General features: G+C 48.3%; 1 protein-coding gene across 4 annotated transcripts in view; it reads right to left on the reverse strand.

Moving 5' to 3' along the window:
- Window positions 1-25,056, reverse strand: part of fwd (phosphatidylinositol 4-kinase beta fwd) — a 123,384-nt gene that overhangs the window by 33,466 nt on the left and 64,862 nt on the right. For all 4 annotated transcript variants that reach the window (XM_037426319.2, XM_075894734.1, XM_037426318.2 and 1 more), the window contains 3 exons: window positions 6,951-7,093; window positions 6,223-6,435; window positions 1,932-2,084 (listed from right to left, as the gene is read on the reverse strand). In XM_037426319.2, coding sequence (XP_037282216.1) covers window positions 1,932-2,084; window positions 6,223-6,435; window positions 6,951-7,093 — 509 coding nt within the window. The remainder of the gene's footprint in view (window positions 1-1,931; window positions 2,085-6,222; window positions 6,436-6,950; window positions 7,094-25,056) is intronic.

Genomic DNA, 25,056 nt, shown 5'->3' on the forward strand with positions numbered 1-25,056 from the left:
AACTTTGGACACCCACAAGCAGAAATGTCATGGTAGCAAGCAAAACAAGGCCCGGATCACGATCCTACTTGCTGCGAACACGGATGGTTTGACAAAACTTCGCCCCTTTGTGATCGGCAAGTTCAAGACACCGAACTGTATGAGACGCTGCCGCGACCTACCAGTCACCTATGCTTCCAATCGAAAGTCATGGATGACACGACAGTTGTTTGGGAAGTGGTTGAAGGAGAGGGATACGCAGCTTGGGGATGAAGGCAGGAAAGTGTGTCTCCTCGTCGATAACTGCTCGGCACACTCCGCAGATGTTCCATTGAGCAATGTTGAGCTCAAGTTTCTTCGCCCAACACCACCTCCAAGCTCCAGCCTCTAGACCAGGGGATCATCCACGCCTTCAAAGCGATTTCGAGCGGCTGCTCATTCGTATTCGAATGAACGAAGACTTGAAAATTGACTTGTTGGGTCTCATACAGATGTTGAAGGCCGCTTGGGAAAGCGTGAAGAAAGAGACGATCGCGAACTACTTTCGGCATGCTGGCTTCACCGTTTGCGCTAAGGCAGTTGAAGAGCCTACTGATGATGTTGAAGGCTCTGAAGAGGTTGTCGAGCTCGACGAAATGTGGAGTGATTTTTCGCGGTTTGTGGGCGATGCGTCGGACACGTTCAAACTGGAGGACTTCGTTGGCGATGACGACGCGTCAGAAGCGGTTGCCGAACTGACTGACATGGAATTCGCTGCCGAGGTGACACGCCAGCGAACCGAGATTCAAGCAGCGGAAGATGCAGTCTCCGAAAACATTCCACTGCCAACTTCTAGCGAGGCTTTGGCTGGTTTGGCTCAGGCATGGCGCTATTGCAGTGCGAGAGAACGCACCGGGCTCAAGTTCGTGGAATGCCTCGACATGGCATAGCAAGGCATTATATGACACGCCATAAACCACAAAAAAAAAAAAAAAACAAGTCACGTTGCACAGGTTCTTTTCGCCTCAATAAATGTATTTTTGTTCAAGTAAGTGTCTTGTCGATTCCTGTCATGCTGCCGACCTATTCACACCAGGGTTTGGAGATTTTTTGGTGCAGTTTTGTATAGCAAATTCAGGCTGTAGCGAACTATTTTGCAAATTTTCCGGAGTTCATTATAACAAGGTTCGACTGCATTGTGTTGCAGTGATGCAGCCTTAAATCTTGTACATATTACTCCAATGTTGACTAATAGCGGCAAAAAATATCGGGTGCGTAGCAGACACTTGCTGCTTCGACAAGACTTCCAGTGCGGGAGTTCACCGCAAAAGCCCTCACTCCTCCCATGTAATTCACACGGCGCTTTGGACACTTCCCCTATTTAGGTCACTCTAGCTGCAACAGTTAAATCATATCGGCACAACCAACATGCTGTCATACTGGCTTGACAAGGCCGGTTGCTACCAATGTTGCCAGCCGCAACTTAAAATTATATTTAAGCGCAGCATAGTCAAGCCCGTTGTCCTCTCCCATCAACATGGTAAAAGTACATTTCATACGCCTGATTTCGGGAAAAAATGCCGCTCATTTGGTCCACTGTGGCCGATAGTCCGTTAAGAGTGAACTTTGCTCCATTAATTTAATACACAGACCATGCTTAGGCTGAATAGTAGTTGGATATATCTAAATATCTGTTGTATGCAGGCTCGTTATATTGAGCGTGACTGTATATGAACAAGCTTAGGTGTCTCAGATGCCTGACTCAAAGAAAATCATAGCCCATTCATTTAATGAAACGTTCCTATTCTTGATACTTATAATAACTTGGCATTCAATTATTTCAGACGTTTTTTTCCAGTTGCAAGCCATTCGAATAAGCAGGCTTTTACTGTAGCACGCACAACAGCGTGAAGCAAATCTTCCTGGAGAGAGCAATAAACTAGGCCCGGACAGTGGCAATGACACAGGCTCACCTTGACCGTATTCTTGGGCACGTGTGAGTTCTCCGAGAGCCGCCGGCGCACATCACTGGCCACCACAAACAGGGGTTCCTTGCTGTCGCCACTTGTCCCGCTGTCCAAGGACAGCACCGACAGTGTGTCTCGCTCTTGTGCTTTCCGCAGAAACTGCAAAAAGGGCCAACACACTTGGTCACACCAAGCCCTCAAGTGTGGCCATGGCTTAGCTCTGTCAGCATCTTATATGAAATGTTGTACATGACACCACTTGAAGAAGAGAGGGCGTAATGATTCCTCTGGCAGTCTTAATTGCATATACAGTGGAAGTAACTTCTAATGATACAGGTTTAGAATAGAAGCTACAGCACAGTCAACTTTTGTACGCTTTTGATGGTGAAATAACCAGTTTACAGCAATGCTAGCATGCCGCATCACAATGAAGAATTCTGGCTGTTGGGTGTCTCTGTCGAAAAGTAATGGAATTCAAAATCCTTGAAAAAACTAAAAGAAAATGAGAAATTCAGACTGCTGAACCCGCACCAACAACCACAATGTACCTCAGCGCCCCTTCGAAGTTTGGGTATACAGCCGAACATGGCTATATCGAATCCACATATATCGAATTTTCGGGTATACCAAACGCTTATGTTATTCCCTTGAATTTCCTTTGTAAAAGTATAAAAATTCGCACATTTGTATGGAACGGTATTTTCACCCACCTTCGGATATATCAAACGCCGCCAAGCTAAAAGGTGCGCTTCGGCACTCACCATGCCTTGCCATCTCCACGGCAGCGTGGCTCCGCGCGCGAGTTGAAAGGCGCACTTTGGCACTCGCACACCCAACGACCTCCGCGCGGCACCACACCTCCGTGAAAACCCGAAACGCTCAAAAAAAAAAGTTAAGGGCAAGAGGGCTAGGACTGCACAATTTTTAGCTTGTGGAATGGCTTTTTTTTTTTCGTTTCTCTCTCTCATGCTTTTTCTGCGTACCCTTCAGCTCAGAGAGCAGGAACGAAGGAGCCGACGTCCTCCTCCTTTTGCCTTTTCTTTTATTTTTTGTTGCTGTTTTGAGAGGTTTGATCAGCCAACCACAGCTCGCGACTTTTACTGTTGCCCTTGCAGGTGGCCATCGCCTCGCGAGCACTTTGCTTCTGTTGTCACGTCGCCGACGTACCATCTCATGAGCAGCATTTCTCTTTTGCTTGCGCAGTGTACAAAGCCGCTGCGGACTACTTGAATTGTCAACTTCTCATGTAGCTATGGCCAGCATCAAGAAGCGCAAGACCCTTGACTTTGAGACGAAGTTGAAGGCTATTCTGCGTGTTGAGGCGGGCGAGAAATGTTCGACCGTCGCAGACGACTTCGGGACCTTGTTTAAAAACAAGAAAAATATCAAGGCAAAGGCAGTGGAGCAGCGAACGTCGAAAGCCTGTCATGTGTGTGCTTCTGCCCACGAGAATTTAGGAAAGGCACTCTATTCCTGGTTTTTAGAAGTGCGCGCAAAGAACATTCCGCTGGATGGCCCGATCCTGATCGCCAAGGCCAAATGGTTTGCCGCAGCACTCGGTGAAACAACTGCACCAACAATACCGGGTGGCTTCACCGATTTAAGCACCGCTACAGCATCATTGGCAAAACTAATTCTGGCGAAAGCGAAGCTGTCAGCAGCCAGGACATCCAGCTTTGGATGACCAAGGAGTGGCCGGAAATCTCGACGAAATTTTCTCCCGCGGAGATTTTCAACAGCTGGTGAGATGTGAAGACGGACACAGTGGTCAACTGTTTTCACAATGCAGGCTTTAAGACGACGTAACTTGCGCAAACCGGTGAAGACGACGACAAGCGCATAGAAGACGCATTTCGCGAGTTGTCCCGCTTCCTGGCAGCAGTTCTACATGAAGTGCCTGCGGGCGATTTCATGGAAGCGGACTGCAATGCCCAGGCTGTTGCGAGCCTCGCTGACGAGGACATACGAGCTGCGGTCGCAGAGACCCAGGATGCCCAGGCCGACAGCTCAAGTGATGAGAAAGATCGTCCGAACGAGGCGCTGGCTACACATGCGTACTTCGCGGCTAAAGTAGCAGCAGCGTTTTGCGTCATTTGCCGTTGTATCGGCGACATGGTGGGAACCGAACTGTTGCACCTGGAGAGCCTTGATAAGATCGAGACTAGCGTCTTCAACTTAATTTCAGAAACGAAGAAGCAGCCCAAAATAAGCGAATTTTTTCACGCAAATAAATCATTCTGTTGCGGCGTGTGTGCAGAATCAGCTGTCAATTTTGAAGGCACATATTGTAGGGGATGATCCGCTACAGGTAATTTCTTGGTGCCTCTATTTTTTTTATATCAAATTTTTCATATATCGAACGAATTCTTAATCCCCTTTGAGTTCGATATGTCCGTGTTCGACTGTATTTCATCACACAGCATTGTGAAACTGCGGCAAAGCTGACTTTTGAGATCTGCCACGGCACGATATTGGCAGTGGCCTCTGCTTAAATAAGAAATTTGAATAAAAGGTTGGAACTTGGAAGAGTTTCAGCTCCTGAAAGTTCCAATGTTATCATACACTAGATCTATGGGGCTTTTGGCAGTCCCGTGAATGCATCTGAACTTTCAAACATGTCCAAGAGATGAGCAGCTTTGTCATCCTTGTCACTGATGTCTGTTGGCATATCCTATACAATGAGTTCTCTCACAACAGCCTGCCATCCTTCTCATTTGGTTCTATTTGTGTGATTTATAGCAGTTATCAATTATAACGGTAAAAATTTTGTGGCACTTGAGTACTGTTATAAGTGGGTTAAATTGTACTCCGATACCTTGACACGTATCGTAGTTACTCGGGTAATGAACACACTTTTTTCTCGAAATATCGAAGTAAAGTTGGGGGTGCACTTATTACGCGGGGTAGATTTTATGAAAACTTTTTTTGGAAGGAGTGAGAAATGTGGTAATGCAAAAGAAAAAAAGCTAAATCGCTTAGTTTTTTGCAATTTACATATGTGTACACTGTTTGGCAACAGCTTTTTTGCTGCACTTTTCTCATCTTCTGTGGTTGATGGCGCTATCTTCTGCAAGCTGTCCCCAGGCCGTCAGCACACGTTTTGCGGCTATAAAAACGTTTTGCGGCTATATATTCTCGCAACCGTTTAACCTCTGTTTCTCCCAAACAGCGGTATCTGCTGTGATCTCGAGGGGCACTCCAAAGCATGGGCTACGACACTACAGTGCATTTTGCCAACTTCGCGGCAACCTCGCATGATGACCATGACGCCGCCGTTAACATTGTAGCAAGCACAACGAGGTCGTGGTAGCAAGCAACCAACATTGCAGCAAGCTACCTCCGAAGCATCAAAACAAACTATCAATACGGCGGCCGCATCGATTCTGCATGAGAAGTTCCTCTAGAAGCAGATAACAAGGGAAGCAAAAATCGGGGGGTGCTACCATGTTGCGGAAATCATCATGACTTTTTCTGCATGATAAGCAATTTTTTATGATTTTCCAGAGACCTGCCACTTAATAGGGACGAATGATTCCTCGCGACAGCAAATCCTGCTGTCCTCGCTCGAAGATCGCGTGCACGTGGTTGGCCCTTTTGTGTGTGTGTGTGTGTTGGGGGGGGGGGGGGGGTGATTCTTTAGAAAAGGGTGGAAAGATAAAAGGGGTGTGGAGTGCATGACAACTGTCTCTAAGTGAGGACAGCACTCACGAGGAACAGGGAATGAAGGGACAGTTAGAGGGAAAGAAAAAAGAAAGGAGGATATAAAAAAAAAGGGGGACGTCCGCAGGAGGCGAGGGACATCGGCTGGGGCAGGCAGTTTGGTGACCTTCGCTCCCTGTGTGCTTATCAGCTGCAATGTCTCTACACTCAGGTTTCGGTGGTTCGTGAACCCTGCTGTGGCTTACAGATAGAAAGAAAAGGACTAGGCACGTGGCAACGGGCAAAGGGGGGAGGGAGCGAGCTGAGGTGGTTGAGGGGGTCGGCAAAGTAATAAAAAAGAAAGAAGTCAACGGGTGAGGAGGTGCCAGGTGTCGGTTAGCGGGACTGCAGCGAATGAATGTAGGGGGTGCTTTTATTGCGCAGAAACAAAAAAATTCAGAAATTTTGATGACTGAAGTTGCGGGTGTGTTTATTATGCGAGTGCGTTCATTACGCGAGTAAATAAAGTATATCCTTTGGTGTCTTTTCATGTACTCAAGAATATTTGTTGCCAAGGCTGGCACGATTGAGTTCCTTTCACTGTTACATGAACTGATAGGTACATCTTTCCCGTTGTGCAATTTTAAAGCAGCATTACCTGCATAGAGATCTCATCGTCCTCCTGCGTCCAGCACTCGGCATCGTCGTCCATGCCACACATAGAGAATATCGAGGCTGGCTGCACGCCAAAGTAGTCGGGAAGGTTCTCTTCCGACCGTGTCAACCGGAGAGGATTGAGGATCTTCGCAGGAACAGGAGATGTCTGAATGTCATCAACAGCCACTACTTCCACATAAATGAGGTACGGTGCCTGTTGTCATGTTAAAAAACAAAAGCCAGGTATGCTGCAATAAGAAATCAACTAGTAACACGTGCATGCATCACGCTTTGGTTACATTGACACATCATGGTGGCACGGGCCTTTAAAAATTTTTTTTATTCTGCGATTGGATTTTATGAAAGCTGTGTGTATATTTCCAGTATATTTCTATACCTACTTTTCCAGTGTAGTTTCTTAAAATGCAAGATATTTCATATGCCTTTCAGGGATCAATATTTTTTTTTTCTGAACCAAGAGAATTGCAAAGTAATACGATGACCTCGAATGAGAACTGTGTGCAGTGCTTTAAAAATGGAAACAACAGAACAAATGTTATGATCTGCTAAATGTTTTGTGGTAGCCAGCTGCATTGTCCCTTATGACGTACACTTCATTATAATGAAGATAGGCTCATTATATGCAAAGATTCATTACAGGCTATTCACTTTCTTGTTTGTTAAACAAACATTTCCACTGCTCCATGAGGCCTTATGCAAGTAACCCACCTTGTCCTTTGAGTTGAGCACAGCAGCCGCCTGCGGGGGTATTCTCACCACCAGGTGGGGAAACTTGTCCGAGTGCAGAGGGAGCCACACTCGTGCTGGCAAGTTCAAGTTGACCAGCGAAAGTTCTGCTTGAAGCCTCTGAGCTGCAGAGTTCAAGTTCAAGCCAGACAAGGTCATCCGATGCATAAGTATTTGCTCTTGGGTTCTGATATCTGTGCCCACATTTTAAATATGCAATTATTTTAACAGTATTCTTTAAAATACCGTATATACACGAATCTAGGCCGACCCCCGAAATTGGCAAGGTCAGAAAAAAAAAACTTTTCTCAAATGTAGGCCGAGCTTTCGACAAACGAAGGTTTGTGGCCGCAGGCTGAATCCAAACCATTTCATGAAGCGTGTTGTCCTGCCTCTGCTGGCTTTAAAACAGGCTCGGGAGACACCCTTCACGATGGTGACTTCTCTGGTCTTCGCCTGAATGATTTCAGTCGTCACGGGCACTCCTGCTTCCCTCTGTTCTCAAACAAAATTGGCAACAACATCTTCCACCGCATGGTGTCGGCCGGTTTTGGTCCAGTGAACGCCATGCGGGTTGCTGGACAATCGAAGAGTTCCGCACGATGTTTTCGCCATCGTTGCACAATCTTTTCGTGCACGCCGAAGTCTTGCTGCGCTCATAGGTTCGATGTCTTTTCCGCATGTAACACGACCTTTCACTTAAATGCCACGCTGTAGTGGCACCGCTTGGTTGGTGCCATCAAATCTGAAGCACAATTGACACAGGCCTTTCAAGAGCAAGAGGCAGAACTACACTGCATGATCGCTTTCAGAAAAATGACCATTGACCAACTCCGCGCCTCCTCTCTGAGCCATCCGCCACGCGATAGCTGATAGGTGGCCAAGGTGGCCACAGCCGGGTTGAATTTTAATTTTTTTTAATTTTTCAGAAACTGGTAATGGCTGGGAAATCATTTCATTTTAAACTCCAGTTAGCAAATTAGGTATTAAAATGAGGCGTTTTAGAGTGGCACTCTTTTATAAAACAGGAGAGCGGTCATGACAAGTCAAGTGGTAATGGCGGAACCAGCCTGTGTACCCAGCCAACCAAACGTTGTCCTCTTCACAGACCGAGTTATACCCCCTGCCTATCCGAGTAGCACTCATCTTCTTCACTACATTTTCCTCCCCTCCGGCAAAGAGCCATCCTGGCGACTCATGGGCAGGAGACAATAGAGGGATCGTAATACGGTTTTAGGCGGTCTATGTGGACGGTCTCACGTCCACGGCGTCGTTAATCATGGGGTTGCTCAAGCGGCTCCACGATGTAATTGACGGGTGAAGTTTGTTTAACTAGACAGTAAGGGCCGTTATACTTGCACATCAGTTTCGTTGAGAGACCAGGGCTGGTTGAAGGGGTGCGAAGCCAGACAAGGTCATCTGATGCATAAGAAGCCGGAGGCGTCGGGCTATCGTGGTGGTGTTTCTGGCGTTGCTGTTCAGCACTTGTTAAGAAGCGGGCAAGCCGACGACACTTTTTCGCATATTTAGCAGCTTGTGACATCGTCGTCGACTCAGCAACATCCGGGCGGCAAGGAAGGATGGTGTCTAGCGTGCAAGAGGGCTCGCGACAATAAAGGAGGAAGTAGGGAGAGAAACCAGTGGTTGTCTGGACAGCAGTATTATGCGTGTATGTTACAAAAGGGAGAATACTGTCCCAGTTGGAATGGTCGGTTGCGACGTAGATTGACAGCAAAGCTCCTAATTTATGGTTGAATTGTTCTGTGATGCCATTAGTTTGAAGATGATATGCGGTGATGATGCAATGAATGACTTGGCATTCCTTGAGAAGCAATTCAATGACGTCCAACAAAAACACACGCCCTCGGTCACTCAGGAGTTCACGTGGTGCACCATGACGTAAAATGATCTGATGCAATATGGAACGACTGACGTCACTCGCTGACGCAGGAGAGAGTGGTGATGTTTCTGCGTAGAGCATAGGGCGATCGATAGCGACGATTACCCAGCGATTTCCAGCCGGTGTAATCGGATGAGGTCCATACAGATTGATAACAACACGGTCAAACGGTCAGGCAGGACAAGGTAAGGGTTGTAGTGGAGCTGGAGAACTTGGAGTGGGATTCTTCCGGCATTGACAAGCGAGACAGGAACGTACGTAGCGACGAATGAAGCGATAATTCCACGCCAGTAGAAGCGGTGGGACAGGCGGGTGTCGGTTTTTAACACTCCAGCATGGGCGCATTGTGGGTCGGCGTGAAAGGAGGCGTATATGTCTGAGCGGAGACGTCTGGGAGTAACTAGGAGCCATTGGCATCCTTCAGAGAGATAATTCCGTCTGTATAGCAAACCATCTCTGATAACGAAGTGCTGTGTTTGACGGCACGTACCTCTAGGTATATTCTGCGAGGGAGTTCGACTCAACAAGTTGATAAGTGAAGCGATGCAAAGATCTTTTCGTTGCTCCTGTAGCATGTCGCCGACACTAAGTGCAGATATATCGGGGGCAGGCGAAGACTGCACTACATCGTAGAGGTGATCGGGACAAAGAGTCTGCGTCGAAATGTTTTCGCCCAGATCGGTAACCGACGTGAATGTCGTACTCTTGTAGCCGAAGCGCCCAACGGGCGAGCCGGCCGGTGGGATCTTTTAACGAGGAGAGCCAACATAATGCATGATGATCTGTAACCACGCTGAATGGGGGCCCGTAATGATAGGGTTGAAACTTTCCTATGGCCCATATGATGGCTAGACACTCTTTTTCGGCACTCTTTTATAAAACAGGAGAGCAGTCACGACAAGTCAAGTGGTAATGGCGGAACCAGCCTGTGTACCCAGCCAACCAAACGTCGTCCTCTTCACAGACTGAGTAATACCCTCTGCCTATCCGAGTAGCACTCACCTTCTTCACTACAATATTTCTATTCTTTTTTAACGCAGGGCAGACGTTCTAAGCCCCACATAAAAAAAAGTTTAGTTTTTCTTCACTGAGTATTACAGCTAGGTGGTGTTAGCCGCCGCCCGGTCTAAAGGGTACAGCCATGTCAATACATCCATTCATCGGTGGTAATCACGTGACACGATCCAGGTCTTCCCAATTTTTCATGACTTTTCCAATGTGAAATCTCGCCGGCTCGACGACCCATGCTCCCTCGCAGCGTGCATTGTGGGACTGCGTGATTTCGGGACAATGGAACTCACAAAAGCAATAGGGACCACTATTCTGCCGCTGAACAGGCCGGAGCGGCCATGTCACTGTGCAGCTACCGTAGAACGTCATGAAAATGAGCCTCCAGCATGCAAAACCGGTACCTTGAGATCAGCGCATCGAGGGCCGTAATGCCGCTAGCGCGGCCGGGCCTTTAGGCAGGTGGCACCAGCGGCCAAATCGTGGTACTCGAATCTAAGCCTAGTCCCCAACTTTCGCACATCATTAAAAAAAAAAAAAACACCGTCTTAGATTCGAGTATATACAGTACCAAACATTTCATGTGCTTTTTGGGAGCTATAGTTCACCTGAACCGAGAGAGCTACAAATTAAGCTCACTAGAACGACCTAAAGTGAGTACAGAATGCAAAAAATTAACAATTGATGTTGACGTTCTATTCCCATTTGAACAGAGTTGAACATTCACCAATGACCATATGTCAAGCTAGGATATCAGTCGCAAATATTTAACATACTACAACTGCTGTTCAAATGGGCTTAGAACATCCAGTCTTGTTTTTCGTGCACTCTCTACTGATTCCAGATCATTCTCATGAGCTTATTTACTTTGGAACTCTCTCAGTTTAGACAAACAATGGCTCCCAAAATGGCCCCTGGAATTTAAAAAATACATACTGTAGTACTAGGAAAAAAATACGTACTTGAAATCAACACACAAATATACATAAACTCAACACATTTGAGTGAAATTGATAAGAACTTTCCAAGAAGTTTCCAGCACAATGCGAACCCTAAACCTTTCAAACACCACCTATGAAGAACTGTTTGCAAATGCGTCGAATACAATGTTATTTCAAGGCACTCTATATTAAATTGCAATAAAAATATTGTTGTAGTATGTTAATTTATGGGTGTTATCATAATAATTTGTAATTACTTTGTAATTAAATATCTGTTTATTATGAAGCCTTTCGTGCTCTGTTTTTGCATTAATTGAATGAAATCTCAGGCTAGAAACATAGTGCTGATTCCTTTTCAGTTATGCTCCGGCTGAGCAATGGAAAAATTTTATTTTTTACAGGGGGTAGCCGAAAGTCGCACGTCACGTGAATCGTTAAATATGGCAGTGCAAAGCGATCATATGCACGCCACAAAATAAAGTTCGATGAAAACAAATCTTTTATGCAGGAGGTTCTATTCCTCCAAAAAGCTCAATGCAGTTCGCTCTTTCTGAGCTCCCAGTAGATACACAAGTGGTGCACACAATTGTGTACATAGCATGTCAGCGGTGCCACATGAATGACCGACAACTTGTCCACAGCAAACTAAAGTAGGCTATATCACATAATTCATAACACAATCCAGCTAGAATGCAGTGAACTCAATGTCCACAACAAAAACTCAACCATGCTGTAATGGCCAGATGCCATGTTTTCATGCCCATGGCCCAAACAAGAACGCAAAGTTGCCCTAGACTGGGTAATTATTTGGTGAAAGAATATAACACGCAATGCACAGAAGCTGATAGGAGAAGTGCATATTGTCGCGACGTCAAGAGAGAGGTCGTACTCGAAGATGCTGAGAAAACAGCAGCGGGTCGGTCCTTTTGTTGACCGTGTGAGAGAGAGTTCCTCATCTTTCTCGTTGTTGCGTTCTGCATAAAAGCGTGCAGATGCGCGTATGCGCTGTCGCCTTCGTCTTTTTCGCGGGACGCACGTGACATTTGCCTCCCTCCAAAAATGGCATCGTCTCGATGCGCAGCCAAGGCACTCTACTTATAAAAAAGCACATATGCACCGGCACGCACAGGATAAACGACAGTTAGCTGGACAAGTAGGGTTTCATCCGGATGACATGCACGATTTCGGGTGAGCAGTTTCGGCGACTGGAACTGCAATCGCCGTCGGGAATAACTTCGTAGTTGATGTCGTTCAATCGTCGGGTGACTCGATATGGGCCAAAGTATCGTCGTAATAGCTTTTCTGAAAGTCCGCGTCGACGTATTGGGATCCAGACCCATACCATGTCGCCTGGTTTGTAGGTTACTAATTTATGTCGTAGGTCGTACCGTTTCGCATCTTTATGTTGCTGGTGACAAATACGCACGCGGGCTAGCTGTCGGGCTTCTTCGGCACGCTGACCAAATTCTTCGGCGTCAGCGTGAGTGTCGTCACACTCGTGCGGCAGCATAGCGTCCAACGTTGTAGTGACCTCGCGCCCGTGTATTAAACTAAACGGCGTCATTCCGGTAGTTTCCTGCCGGGCAGTATTATAGGCGAAGGTCACATAAGGCAAGATTTCGTCCCAGTTCTTGTGTTCTGTGTCGACATACATGCAGAGCATGTCTGCAAGGGTCTTATTAAGCCGCTCTGTTAGTCCGTTTGTTTGTGGGTGGTACGCCGTTGTTCTCCGGTGAGCTGCACCACTGAGCCTGAGAACCGACTCCAAAAGTTCTGCCACGAACGCAGTTCCTCTATCCGTGATGAGAACTGTTGGAGCACCATGCCGAAGGACGACGTTTTCTATGAAGAAATGAGCCGCTTCTGCTGCTGTGGCCCTCGGCATGGCTTTAGTTTCTGCGTAGCGAGACAAGTAATCAGTGGCGACAATGATCCACCTGTTCCCTGTGATAGAAGTTGGGAATGGGCCCAGGAAATCCATTCCGATTTGGGCGAATGGCTTTGCTGGTACTTGAACGGAATGTAATAAGCCTGCCAGCCTGCCGGGTGGTGCTTTGCGTCTTTGACAGTCGGCACATGTTTGGACGTGATGTTTCACAGCAGCAGGTAGGTTAGGCCAGTAGTAACTGTTTTGCAGACGGGACAATGTTCGAGTGTAACCGAGATGACAAGAGGTGACTTCATCATGGCAGGCTTCCAGAATTTCTTTTCGCAGTGATGCAGGGACGACGAGCAAGTATGGGCTGCCGGTGGGAGAAAAGTTTTTCTTGTATAGGACGTCGTTCCTTAAACAAAAAGATGGCACTCCTCTCGCAAAAATTCGCGGCACGTCTTCCCGTCGTCCTTCTAAGAAATCGATAAGCGAAAGCAGGTCAGGGTCACGGCGCTGCTCTTGTGAGATAGTGGCCGCGTTGATGACTCCCAAGAATGCGGCGTCCATAGACTCGTCATTAATAGCGGCAGGCTCAACGGGTGACCGCGAGAGACAGTCTGCGTCGGTGTGCTTCTTCCCTGATTTATAAATAATGGTCATATCAAACTCCTGAAGCCGAAGGCTACAGCGTGCTAAACGGCCGGATGGGTCTTTCAAGTTAGTGAGCCAGCAAAGCGAGTGGTGATCACTGACGACCTTGAATGAGCGGCCGTACAGATACGGTCGAAATTTGAGAACCGCCCAAACCACGGCGAGGCACTCTTTCTCGGTAGCCGAGTAGTTCTCTTCCGTGCGAGAGAGAGCTCTGCTGGCATAGGCTATCACTTTCTCGGAGTTATCTTGCCATTGTATCAGTACGGCGCCCAGGCCTACATTGCTTGCGTCGGTGTGAAGTGCTGTTGGCGCTTCCTGGTCAAAGTGCGCCTGAACCGGAGGTGTTTGGAGGCGTTGGCGTAATTCGTTGAACGCTGTTTGTTCCTTTTCGCTCCAAAGAAAGGGGACATCCTCTCGTGTGAGCCGCGTCAGAGGCGCCGCAATAGACGAAAAGTTGGCGATGAATCGTCGGTAATAAGCGCAGAGGCCTAAGAAGCGTCTCACTGCTCTTTTGTCATGCGGTGCGGGAAACTTTGCGACAGCGTCGATTTTGCCCGGGTCAGGTCGAACACCTTCGTGGCTGACCACGTGGCCTAAGAAGCAAAGTTCGTTGAAACCGAAATGGCACTTCTCTGGCTTTAAAGTCAGGCCAGCCGAACGTATAGCTTGTAGAACTGCGAATAATCGACTTAGGTGTTCCTCGAATGTAGCTGAGAAGACGGCAACGTCGTCTAGATAAACCAAGCATGTCTGCCACTTAAGCCCTGATAGCACAGTGTCCATTAAACGCTGAAAAGTGGCTGGCGCTGAGCATAACCCGAATGGAAGCACTTTAAATTCATAAAGACCGTCGGGCGTCACGAAAGCAGTTTTCTCACGGTCTCTCTCGTCCTCTATTTGCCAATAGCCACTTCGCAGGTTCATCGATGAGAAATAGCGTGCATGCCACAGCCGATCAAGAGAGTCATCTATACGTGGCAGTGGGTAGACGCCTTTCTTCGTTACTTGATTTAACTTGCGGTAACTATACAGAAACGCAAGCTGCCGTCTTTCTTTTTAACCAATACCACGGGGGATGCCCAGGGACTCTTGGAAGGCTGTATTACGTCATCTTGGAGCATCTTCTGAACTTGCTTTTGGATCTCCTCACGTTCTTTCGGAGCCACACGGTATGGGTTTTGACGGATCGGTCTCGTATTTTCTTCAATGATGATTCGGTGCCGGGTCAGTGGTGTTTGCTTGACTTTCGACGTGCACGAAAAACAATTTTTTAACTGGTGTATCAGCTCTAGAAGGCGCTGTTTTTCCCAGGCTGACAGGGTTGAGCAAATGTTGACAGACAAAGGTGTCGAGGCTGGGATGGTCGCCTCGTCCGGTTGCAAAGCGAAGCAATCTCTGGCTTGGTCCACGTCGTCGTAGTAGGCAATCGCGGTGCCCTTCTGGATGTGACGACGCTCGTTGCTGAAGTTGGTGATCAGGACTTCTGCCTGCCCATCAATTAGTGCCAGAATGCCTCTCGCTATTGATACACCTTGCGTAAGCAATAGCGTGTCTATTCGCTCCGCTATCACCTCATTACGGCACGGCCGTTCACACAACACCGACACAAGGCAGCAAGATCTCGGCAGGAGCATCACATCATCGGCTACACGTAAACGTTGCAGCTGTTCTTCAGTGGTGGCGTTGACGTAAGGATGGGCGGAAAGGGTGACGATACGTTCTGGGATGTTGATGATAGCACCGTACTCTCGCAGAAAATCCATACCCAAAATCAACTCTTTACAACAGTCCGGTAAAATGACAAAAGTGGCGACGAAGTTCGAATCATCGATTACGAGCCGAGCGGTGCATTTACCGGTTGGCGTCATTAGCTGCCCACCAGCACTCCTTATGCTCGGCTCACTCCACGGCGTCTTAACCTTCTTAAGGCGGTCGGCGAGCTCTTGTCGCATAATAGAGAAGTCAGCACCAGTGTCAACCAGTGCTGTTACGTGGTGCCCGTCTATAATAACGCTGAGGCCGGCACGTACAAATTCATTGGCAGTAGTACTCGTGGTTGTTGTCGCCTTCGTCATCACCGTCGTCACGTCGTCTTTGTGTAGAGGCAAGGGGGTCTTTTTGGCGTCTCGGCAATTGGCAACCTTGCCCCCGGAGGTCGCGGCAGTTAGTTTCCCTGGCACGGGCTTGGGGAGCGGTTTCTGATGGCGTCCGCGTATCTTTGGCGATTCGGGGAATTCTGACCTCGTGCAGGTGAGGGAGACCGCCAGCGACGACTTGGTGAAAACGCTTGGTTGGTCGGTAGGTGATCAGCACCATGGTCATGAGGGTCTTCAGAATAAAAAGAAGCGGGCCGAGAAAAGTTTCCAAAGCGGGTTTCTCGATGACGGCAGTAGCGCGAGATGTGGCCTGGTTCGCCGCAGTGGAAACAAAGGGGTCGACGGTCGGCAGTGCGCCACAAGTCGGTCCGACGTACTGGTGGTCGCCGCACAGGTTCACGCTGCCACCACGGCAAGGTAACGGGCCGCGGCTGAAAGGGTGCTTCTTCTGGGGCAGGCGGATGACGGCGGACGGCATCAGCATAGGTCAGTGGACGTGGCTCGGGTGGTGGCGCCGGTGATGGAAAGGCTTGCCGTAGTTCCTGGCGCACGATTTCTGCAACAGAAGCAACTGGGGGATCGGTAGACGGAAGGCCGAGGGCCCGCAGCTCTTCCCGCAGAATTTGTCGAATCATTTGCCGTAAAGAGTTTTCGGAAACGGTAGCGTTTTGAGCGGCGGCACCAACAGGCGTTTGGTCGGGCAGGCGGTCAAAGTGGCGGCATCGTTGCCGGAGCGCCCGCTCAATGACAGTCGCCTCTTTGATGAATTCATCCACTGTTGTTGGCGGATTTCGTACAAGGCCGGCGAAAAGCGGTTCCTTAACTCCCCGCATCAGATGACGAACTTTCCTTGCCTCGGGCATGTCAGGGTCAGCGCGGCGAAATAGGCGGGCCATATCCTCAGCGAACATGGCCACGCTTTCGTTCGGTTTTTGCATGCGGGCTTCGATCATCTGTTGTGCGAGATCCCGTCGGTCCACACTCAGGAACGTCTCGAGAAGCTTTTGGCGGAAATTGTCCCAGGTTTGGAAAGTAGGCTCCCTGTTCTCATACCATGTGCGAGCGCTATTTTCCATTGCGAAGTAGGCACGGCCAAGTTTTTCTTGCACACTCCAACGATTCACCACAGCGGTCCGCTCGAACTGGTCGAGCCAGTCCTCGACGTCTTCATACGGTTCTCCACGGAAGACTTCGGGAACACGAGGAGTCTCAAAAGTTACCTGGTAAGGGTGAGTCGTCTGGGCCGGGGCCGGGGGAAGATTCGCAGACGCTGAAGGGGCCACTATGTTGGTAACAGGAGATGCCGTCAAGAGTTCTGGGCTTAGGCCTAATAGGCGCCGGCTGAATCGGTGTACTGGAGTCGCAACAAGACGTTGAGGCTCCGGACTGGGTGTGCGGTCCCGAACAACACTTTCTTGCATCAGGTTGCAGGCCCCAGCACCTCCACCAGTGTCGCGACGTCAAGAGAGAGGTCGTACTCGAAGACGCTGAGAAAACAGCAGCGGGTCGGTCCTTTTGTTAACCGCGTGAGAGAGAGTTCCTCATCTTTCTCGTTGTTGCGTTCTGCATAAAAGCGTGCAGATGCGCGTATGCGCTGTCGCCTTCGTCTTTTTCGCGGGACGCACGTGACGATATGCATAAGACTCAATACATCAACTTGCCCTGCATTTTGAGCATGCCTGAAAACTAAGACTTCCCAAGCTTTGTTACAGTGGAGGTACTGGCAATGTTTCTACAGTCCAAGTCTAAACTATTGCATGGCGGGCAGCTAAGTGTGCAAATTTAAGCTCACCTATAGAGATTAAGAACATGAGGCTATGCTCCAAAGCTGTCTGCAGAATCAACCATGTCCAAATCACCAGACAACAATCGAGCACGAAATATTCAATGGCTCCATCAATGCTCACGCTAATTATATTGTGAGCCACGAGTCTAAAATACACTACAATTTATTGGTACCTTAGTATTGGCAAAATTCAGCAGTCACATTACATTTAACTAATTCAGGGGTATTACAAGCCAAAAGCTAACCATTTATCGGGGGGGGGGGGGGGGGAGTGGCCTTTTTTGCCACATTTCCTTTATTCCACAATGCCCTGTTATCTAAAGAGACTGCAACATTTTTCGAAGCAGCCATAGAGTAAAATATGAGGAAAACCCTTAGTGTTCATTTAGGGGCATAAACCTTTTTTTTTAACATTTATGATGAACAAAGCTACCACACAGAAAAAATTTGCCTTTCTCCCCCAAGCGGAAATTCGATCGACAGCACCAAACGACCGGCACCAGGCGGGAATCAACTGCCAGAATGGCAGCTCCCACACATAGACAGTCTGAGCACCTCCCACTCTTCGAATTTGGCAGTGGAATTGCAGATCCTACAGAGCTCATTCTGCAAACTTGCAAGAATATGTGAAAACAAAATAATCCAGATATGATCACGTTGCAGGAAACCACACAGAAAAAAATCAAGCTCCCTGGCTACAGCACTCTCACATGCTCACCCCGCACAGCAATTCTAGTCAAGAAGACTAACCGCACAGGCTCATGAAATTGAAAACATTGGTATCGAACACACCATCGTGGAGATAATCCCCACTCGGAGGACCCAACAAATCTTATACCTGGCCAACCTTTACAGCCCTCCGCGGGAGCAGTTACACCAATACGACCACTTCGTCCACGAGCTCCGTCAAATGGTTAACGGCAACCGACTCGTCATAGTTGGGGACTTCAATGCTCCACACGCGGCCTGGGGCTATTACAGCACCACCAAGAAGGAGGCGCGTGTTCACGACGCTGCACAGCAACACGGTCTGATGCTGTGGAATGACTTGCTCCATCCAACCCGAGTGGGCAACAGCGAGTCGAGGGATACTAATCCTGATCTCGCGTTCACTAGAGACGTGCACAACGCAACGTGGACAAGACTACCAGACACTCTAGGGAGTGACCATGGCATAATTCAAATAGAGGTCAAACAGGCTCATCGCTCGCTCAAGACAGGAAAAGCTCGGCTCACGGACTGAACCGCCTACAGGAATGACCATGATGATTCGACTATCGAAGACATTGAAGCCTGGTTAAACAGTATTGTAAGTGTTGCTGACGGACATACCAAAACGATACACTTGAACGAGGACAATCCGGCAGTCGATAATCATCTCCTCCACCTATGGGAAGCTCGAAGATCGCTTATTAAATGATGGCAATGGCAAAAGCTCAACTGCAAGCTGAAGCGCCGCATCGCCGTACTCACTAGACAGGCACAGGAGTACGCCGAAAACCTTGCGAGCCAGAACTGGCAGTCCTTCTGCGACAAACTTCAAGGGACATTGAGCACAAAGAAAACGGCGCATTCTTCGAGCCCTGATCGAAGACACCCACGCCAAAACTAATCAAAGAAATACAATTCAGTGGCTAATACACAACTATGACGGCACAGAGTGCCAGTTACTCCAAGAACTTCAAGCAAAACTGCGTGGCTCGGTTAACCAGCAAGCTACCTCCATCAACAATTTGACACCCAGGAAGTACCGAGGAGCACCGAACGAAGCACTAGACCAGCCTTTCACGCTGGCAGAGCTACACGCGGCCCTCGCTAAGCTTATGTGCAACACGAGCCCAGGAAAAGACGGAGTGACCAATAAGCACCTACGACAGCTACCGCCCCGGGCGTTGACGGCGCTCCTCCGGCACTAAAACGACTGCTGGAGGAAGGGCGAGCTACCACAAGCCTGGAAGCACTCAGAGGTGACCATGGTACCCAAGCCAAACAAGCCACTCTCGATTGCGAATCTTCGTCTCATTTCCCTTACATCCTGCGCTGGGAAACTCTTTGAGCACATGGTAAACGAGCGGCTCACAACACATCTCGAAGACAATGGTCACTATCCGAACACCATGTTCGGCTTCCGCCAAATGCTCAGCACACAAGACGTCCTCTTGCAGATAAAGAAAGATATTCTTCTCTGCTTGAGCAAGCACAGTAAGTCATCTGTTCTAGCTTTGGACGTGAAGGGCACACTTGACAATGTGAGCCACGAAGCCATTCTGCATAGCCTGGAAGATGTCGGCTGCGGTGCCAAGACACACGCCTATATGCTGGCTTTCCTCACCAACCGCACTGCCACTGTAGGGATTGCCAGTATCAGGAGCGAGCTTTTTCAACTCCCTAACAAAGGCACGCCGCAGGGCTCAGTGATATCACCAGTGCTTCTCAACTTGGCCCCCCTTGAGCTCCCACGTCTCTTGGACGCTGTCCCTGGGGTACATCACGCGTTATACGCCGATGATATCACCATGTGGACAAGAGCTTCAAGCACGGTTGAACAGAAGGGCCGACTTCAAGAGGCGGTTAACATCACTGAAGAATATCTCAAGACCTGCGGCCTCCAATGTGCTCCGGAAAAGTCGGAACTGTTAGTACTTTTGGCACGCACCCGGGGTAGACCACCAAGCTATGACACTCCTGACCCACAAGTCTTTCTACAGGGAGTCCAAATACCACAAGTTGACACGCTTCGAGTCCTTGGACTACACATACATAAAGATGGGTCTGGCTCCGCTGCCCTACCCCGGCTACAGAACACTGTGACACAGCTCACCCACCTAATCCGAAGGGTGGCTAATCGCCGCAGTGGCTTCAAAGAGCACGACACCCTAAAAATGGCACAAGCTCTCCTTTACAGCTGCATAACGTACGGAACTCCCTACCTAAACCTGAAGACAGCGGGGAAACAAAAACTTAATCTGCTGATACGAAAGGCTACAAAGCTTGCCCTAGGACTGCCGCCAGTCGCCTCCACTGACCGACTGCTTCGCATTGGAGTTCATAATACGTGGGAAGAACTCACCGAAGCACACCTCATCAAGCAGGTCGAGAGACTCAAGCTGTCACTCACAGGGCAAGCCGTCCTTCGACGCACAAGATACCAGACCACCCTAGAACCCAACGAAGAACGCAAAGGCAAAATACCGTCACAGCTGCGAGAAAGCCTTGAAATTCAGCAGATCCCTCGGAACATGCATTCTCAACATCACCGACAAAGGCGGCTCGCCAGGATTAACATGATCCGGAAAAAGCATGGCAATGACCCGCAGACGCGATACGTGGACGCAGCCAAATATCCGGAATGTAATGCCTTTGCGATTACCGTCGCAGATTACAAGGGCGCGGTACTGGCACCGGCGACTATCCTCGCCAAACGTGCAGAAACAGGTGAAGGGGCTGCTATAGCACTCGCCACCCAGACGAGTGAGGATCCCATCGTGGTCTTCACCGACTCACAAACAGCGGCACGGAACTACCTGAAAGGCAGGGTCTCCACGGTAGCGATTAGGCTACTAAAGCGCATGGACAATCCTCCTCCCTACAAATGCATCGTGTGGGTTCTGGGTCATGAAGGTCTCGAGGCAAATGAAGTGGCACACACCGCAGCCTATGAATGCGTCAACCGGGCCTTCCCGTACGAGATCCGAGACACCTCCCACTCAACAACAGAAACAAAGGCAAGAGAACCCGTACCGCTAACGTGTCATGTATTACTGCAACATTATCGGCTCGAACGCAGGTCCTATCCTCCGCCACATTCAAAACTCACAAGAGACGAAGGCACAGACTACAGGCACCTTCAAAGCAACACGTTCACCCACAGCGTACTATTGCACGGTATGAGGCCAACGTTGCACAGCTACATCTGCCCTCACTGCAATGTGGCAGACACTCTGGCGAACCTCCTACTGCAGTGCAAAGTAAGTGTCCCAAGACTACGAGCAGCAGCACCAGATGCGGACCAAGCGTGGGAGGCTGCGATTTTCCAGCCGGACCTGGTCAAGCAGCGTAAACTTGTCGCTCGAGCTCGGCGGGCTGTCCAAGCCAGAGGGTTCCTGGCATAAGGGACCCTCCCACCTTCCCTCACAAGCTTCTTTCAATAAATGTTTTCTCTCTCTCTCTTTCTCCGCCAAGGTTTCTCTAAGACTTTTGAAACAGCAAAAAATGTGCCAGCTTGTTCAAGCATTGGCTGCAGTACCAGGTTTAGGATGGTGCCAAGAGGAGTTTACTTCTGTACACCTTTTGAATTATTTCAAACAATAAAAATAGTGCAGTTATGCTAAGGATTGCACTATTCATATCCTACAGTACGCCTCTCAAATCAGTTGATATTGCGCAATTCTAAGTGTACAGGTAGCCACTATTCAGCTCTTATTAGGCCACCACTGGACCGTGGCGCCCCCTGTAACTTGCATGCGTGAATCCTACTTATGTTTGTGCCCAATAAGGAGTCGGGTTCCATTTTCATTCGAGCCAGCAGCGTGTGCTATCAATCTCTGCGTGTCCGTGACCATGCGGAACTAACTACGCGACCATGTGTAAGAAGAGTGATGAAATCGCAAGACAGGGAGTCCTAAGTGAAAGAATAACACCCCGCAGACTTAGACCACAATGAAACATCGCACAACGAGTCTCGAGACCAGCGAGCCGCTGCAACTGTACGGCATCAAATTTCAACTACCAGCACTGTTGGACTTGGCGAACTCAGCAATGTGGTTGACAAGGCTCAGCCACTACGAGGACTTTGCTGAGGTTTTGAGACTTACAAAAGCATGGCAAGACGTGCAGGTACACTAGACTGCATGGGCCCGAAGGCGCGTCAGCTCCTCGATGATGATGATGTTTGATGTTTTGTGGCGCAAGGGCCATTTCACGGCCAAAGAGCGCCAGTTCATCTAACTAAAAATATGGACAATGATTGTGACAAGCGGCTGTGTAAGGGCCATAAAATTCCTCGCGGTAAAGCGGGTAAAAACATACAAGTAATAAAATCATGACCATGCCGTGAAAGGTGTGTGTGGTGTGAATAGGTGACGAAAGTTGGTGGTAATGAAAAACGATGGTGGACATGTATGGCATTAGCACAAGTACCTCACTCGTTCATACCCTTGCGTCCAAGGGCCGTGAGGCAAGTGCTTTCTTGTGTAGCCACCGCAGCAAAAACCTCTCTGGAGAGGTTGTGCTACGGAATGCCCGGGTATATAATATGAAAACTATGAATTTCTTTTAAAAACGCTAACAATGATTTGCGACTAAAAAGCGGTTCCCTACCGACGAACATTGCAGGGTGTAAAGGTATATGTTGTTGGTAGGGTAATGGAAAGTGTTGTTTTCTTAGAGTGTCCAATTGTTTGCACTGAATTAAAATGTGAAGGACTGTTAATGCTTCACCACATCTGTCACACAATGGTGGATCGCCACCGGACAAAAGATGTGTGTGTGTCGTGTATGAGTGTTCTATCCTGAGTCTCGTTAGTATTACCTCTGTATGACGCGATTTCGATACGGCAGCCAATGACCAAGGTGTGGCTTAACAATGTGTAGTTTGTTTTGTGTGTGTGTGTGTATCCCACTTGCTCTGCCAGTAGTCCCTGAGGTTTCGTTTGAGAGATGGCTTAAGATCAAGGGCCGGGATTGATATGGGTGTAGGGGCAGTGCTCTTGTGGACTGATGCAGCGAGCTGATTCGCCCTCACGTTGCCTTGAATCTCACGGTGACCTGGCACCCAGAACACTACAACATGTTGTTTGAGTGTGCAGTGTGTGCACAAAATGGAGTAAAGTGAGACAAGGACTGGGTTTTTTTTTGTTTTTTAAGAGTGTGCAGAGCCGTTACCACACTGAGAGAGTCCGTATAAATTACCGCTTTTTGTATTTGTAATTGCCTGATGTGTTTAGCCGCCACAAGTATCGCAGAAGCTTCCGCTGTGAAGATACTTGTGCCTGGATGTAGAGGGCCAGCATCCGAAAAGGATGGGCCGATAGCAGCGTAGGACACAGAGGAGTTAGACTTGGAGGCATCTGTAAAGAACTCAGGACATGTGTATTTGTGTTGAAGTTCCAGGAAGTATGTTTAGATATGGGCAATAGGTGCATGTTTTGTAACTTCTAGAAAAGACACATCGCAGTCTATAGTCTGCCATTGCCACGGTGGCGGGTATGCTACAGGAGCCATTAAACTGTGTTCAAGTGAGACTCCAGTTTCCTCAGCTAGACTCTTCAGGCGAACTGAGAAGGGCTGCCTCATCGAAGGCCTGTTTTGAAACAGAATTGAGCTCGACAAATCATTATTAGTAGAGTATGAGGGGTGCTTCTTGACTGCTTTCACCTTAAGGAAATAAACAAAGGACATGTAAGTTCTGTGCAGATGAAGCGACCACTCATTTGGCTCAACATAAAGGCTTTCTACGGGGCTGGTGCGAAAAGCACCTGTAGAAAGGCGGATGCCCAAATGATGCACGAAGTCCAGCATCTTCAAAGCACTTTGAGTCGCAGACTGATAAACAACGGCCCCATAATCTAAGTGGGTGCGAATGAGGCTTCGATACAGATTCATGAGGCATTACCTATCACTACCCCAAGTAGTACGTGACAACACTTTTAAAACATTCATGGCTTTTAAACATTTTGTTCTTAAATACTTGATGTGTGGTACGAAGGTCAACTTGTTGTCCAATATTAATCCTAAGAATTTATGCTCTGCATTTACAGACAGACGTTGACCGTTCAGTTCAATGTCGGGTTCTGAGTGCATGCTTCTCTTTCGAGAGAACAAGACACACGTGCTTTTTTATGGGTTTAGTCGGAATCAGTTTTCCTCTACCCATTTGGAGACCTTGTTTAAACCTAACTGAACCTGCCGCTCACACATTGCCAGATTGCAAGATCTAAAGCCAAGCTGGATGTCATCGACATATGTACAATAAACATATTGCGAGGAATGGACAAACGCAAGAAATTCATTTTGATGAGAAAAAGTGTGCAGCTAAGTACACCATTTTGTGGCATGCCTGTTTCCTGGACAAATGTTTGGGAAAGAACCGTGCCCACTCGGACAATGAATGTGCAGTTTGACAGGTGACTTTCGATTATGTGAAACATTCTTCCACGCACGCCAAGGTGGGACAGGTCTCTTAGAATTCCAAAATGCCATGTTGTATCATAAGCCTTTTCAATATCGAGGAATACAGAGAGAAAATATTGTTTATGGACGAAGGCGTCCCTGATCTGTGCCTCGATACGAACAAGGTGGTCTGTGGTGGATCTACTTTCTCGAAACCCGCACTGGAATGGGTCGAGCAAATTGTTTGTTTCAAGGATGTGTACAAGTCGGTAGTTTATCATTTTTTCGAAGACTTTGCACAAGCAGCTTGTAAGTGCAATAGGCCTATAACTCGAAGGTAAAGAAGGGTCCTTGCCCTCTTTCAAAACGGGAATAATAATAGCCTCTTTCCAAGAGGCAGGGATAGTGCCAGAAAACCAGATAGCATTGTACAAACAAAGTAAGGTTTTTTGTGTTTCGTTTGGTAGGTTTTTTAACATTTCATTCACCGCACGGTCAGAACCTGGGGCAGAAGTACTGCAGGAGTTTAGAGACGTTCGCAGCTCAGCTAGACTGAAAGCTTGGTTATATGCCTCGTATCTAGTGCATTTGTGTTCGAGTTTCTGCTTTTCTATTCTTGTTCTGTATTTTTGGAAAGTGTCAGTATAGTGGGATGAGCTGGACACCTGTTCGAAGTGTGCACCGAGGAAGTTTGCCTGATCTTCCAAGGTATCACCCTGA

This window comes from Rhipicephalus microplus, chromosome 5 (assembly GCF_043290135.1).
Source record: "Rhipicephalus microplus isolate Deutch F79 chromosome 5, USDA_Rmic, whole genome shotgun sequence".
Classification (NCBI taxonomy): domain Eukaryota; kingdom Metazoa; phylum Arthropoda; class Arachnida; order Ixodida; family Ixodidae; genus Rhipicephalus; species Rhipicephalus microplus.